General features: G+C 39.1%; 1 gene segment (V, D, J or C); it reads left to right on the forward strand.

Annotated features, from left to right (window-relative positions):
- The window catches only part of LOC107576081 (Ig lambda-7 chain C region-like), a 3,928-nt gene extending 3,348 nt beyond the window's left edge, over positions 1 to 580 (forward strand). The window contains 1 exon segment of the C gene segment in view: positions 47 to 580. Coding sequence covers positions 47 to 360 — 314 coding nt within the window.
- The last annotated feature ends 1,863 nt before the right edge of the window (positions 581 to 2,443 follow it).

Below are 2,443 nucleotides of genomic sequence, written 5' to 3' on the forward strand. Positions count from 1 at the left end.
TGTGTTTTCTCTGTGTTTGTGAATGTGTTGTGTTTGTCTCCTGCAGCTGGTCCCACAGTGAAGCCCTCAGTGTCTCTGCTGCCGCCCTCTTCTTTGCAGATCTCTGGAGACTCAGCCGCACTGCTCTGCCTGCTCAGCTCTTACTCTCCACAGGGGGCGCTGGTGAGCTGGACACTGGACGGCTCAGAGGTCACCGAGGGGGTTGTGACCAGCGCAGAGAGCGAGCAGAACGGCCGCTACAGCCGCAGTAGCGTCCTGACCCTCAGCAAAGCACGCTGGGAAGAGGGAGAGCTGTACGTCTGCAGAGTAACACATGATGGAGCTCCTCATGAGGCCTCGTTCCACAAGAGTCTCTGTTAGTCGCTCGCAGTGCTGATGTTTCTCCAGTGAGCGCTGCTCTCTCCTGAAGATGAGCGTATCTGAGTGTCCTGTGTCAGGCAGGATTCACATGAGTCTAGTGCTGCAGCTGTAGTCATTTACAACTCAATACTGAAAGAGAGCTCTAGTGTCAAAGCACTGGCTGATCTTTCAATCTGCTGTGTTTGCTGCAACATTCAATAAAGCTTCTCAACAAGCTCCATTTGTGTCTGACAACATCATTCAACTAACAGATGAAGATGCATGTAGTGTTTGTCCAGGTGCTTTTCAGAAGCTGGATCAGTAGCAGTAAATCTAGTCAAATAAAGCTCTTGGGGTTTGAACATGGTCTCTGGAGACAGAGCTGCTCTATTCTGAGAGGATCACAGTCACTCCACCCTGACAATGCAAATGGGATTTTCAGCCCACACTCCCAGAGTCACTGTTTGATTGGTTACATGATCTGGACTGAAACAGAGCAGTTTCACTTCTGCTGTAGTCAAGCAGCCCAGGTGAAAAATAAATGTATTTAAATACTGCTTTTTTTGGCATACTTATATTTAAATTATACCACACTAAATGCATATCAAATGTATTATTTTGAAACAATAAGTACATTTAGCATATTTCAAGATATGTTTAAGATCAGTTTTTAGCTATTTGCAAAATATTTTAATATATTAAATTGTGTAAAATTGGAACCACTTCAAGTACATTTAATGCAATTTAAGTGTATTGATTTACAATCAATGTAAAATATTATTCTAATGTGATTCAGTAACATTTCAATAGCACGTCAGCTCATTAGAAATGCATTAGCATCACAATACTAGTTTATTATTAAGTTGCTTTTTTTCTGGAATTAAAAATGGTATAGATTTGCAAAAAGCATTAAACATAAATGATTAAACATAAACATAAAATGCTAGACTACATTAAAAAGTACAGCAGCATATATAATATCCTGACCAAAATACATAATAAATGAAAGATCAGTGAAATGCTACGGCAGAGCCATTAAACTGTTTAGAATTCTTAGAATTAAATAATCATAGTTGACGATTTTTGATAATACATTAGAAGTTTATACATTGTAAGAATACACTTTGACACTTAAACTCACAATAACATATAGCACATATCTCTGAACCAAATTCTCACTAGATTAAACCAATTTGTCGAATAAAGCACTCTTTCTGCTAAACCTTAAACACGTTCAGGCAGTTAGGCTCTATTTGCTAAACTCTAAACACATTCTCATTCACTTAAACACTTCTCACACTGTGATGCATTTGTGCTGCAAAATGCTAAAGACAAGCGGCAAAAGTTAAACACAACTAAAGCACAGATCATCGTTTACGGACAACGATTCAAAATTGTTCACACTTGTTTCTAATGATGTGATCAAACCAACTGTATAAAATATGAGCCGGTTCAGAGTGCACAAGTGGCACAGGAGACTGAACGATGATAAGAACAATAGATGGACACAATCTGAGAAGGAGAGGAGGAAGAGTACATGTAAGAAGTGGAGGATGAGGAGAGAAAGAGTCAGGTTTAGAGAGTGTTATCAAGGCTGGATCTGTCAAACCAGAGGGTTTTTTTTCTCTTTGTCTAACAAGACAACATTACTTGTGATGTGGACAAAGTCCTCAGACCGGACTCAAGCACGAAGACATGATGCTGAGACAGAATGAACCTCTCCTTGACCCTGATTTTACAATTGCACAACTAACTTACATTACAGTTTTTCTCAATTGCTAACACACTATGACAGATTCATTTGGCACAATTTTCCAAACCATTCATACAGTTCCTGAAACAAAGACACGTTTCTCAAAATGTTTAACACATTTCACCTGTTTTCACACACGCTCCAATTTGCTCAGTGTTTTCAGCTAAACTCTACACAAGAACAGCATCATTTTGCACAGGTTTAACCATGTTCTCATTTAGAAAACACAAACACACAATATAACTACCTCAAGAACCACAAAATGAACTCAAACAGCACACATTTATCCATGTGTGAACATTAAGTAGCAAAACTGATGACACACCGGTCAGAATCTCAGGATGATATAAA

The sequence above is a fragment of the Sinocyclocheilus grahami genome, unplaced genomic scaffold (genome assembly GCF_001515645.1).
Source record: "Sinocyclocheilus grahami isolate Dianchi unplaced genomic scaffold, SAMN03320097.WGS_v1.1 scaffold3185.1, whole genome shotgun sequence".
NCBI lineage: Eukaryota > Metazoa > Chordata > Actinopteri > Cypriniformes > Cyprinidae > Sinocyclocheilus > Sinocyclocheilus grahami.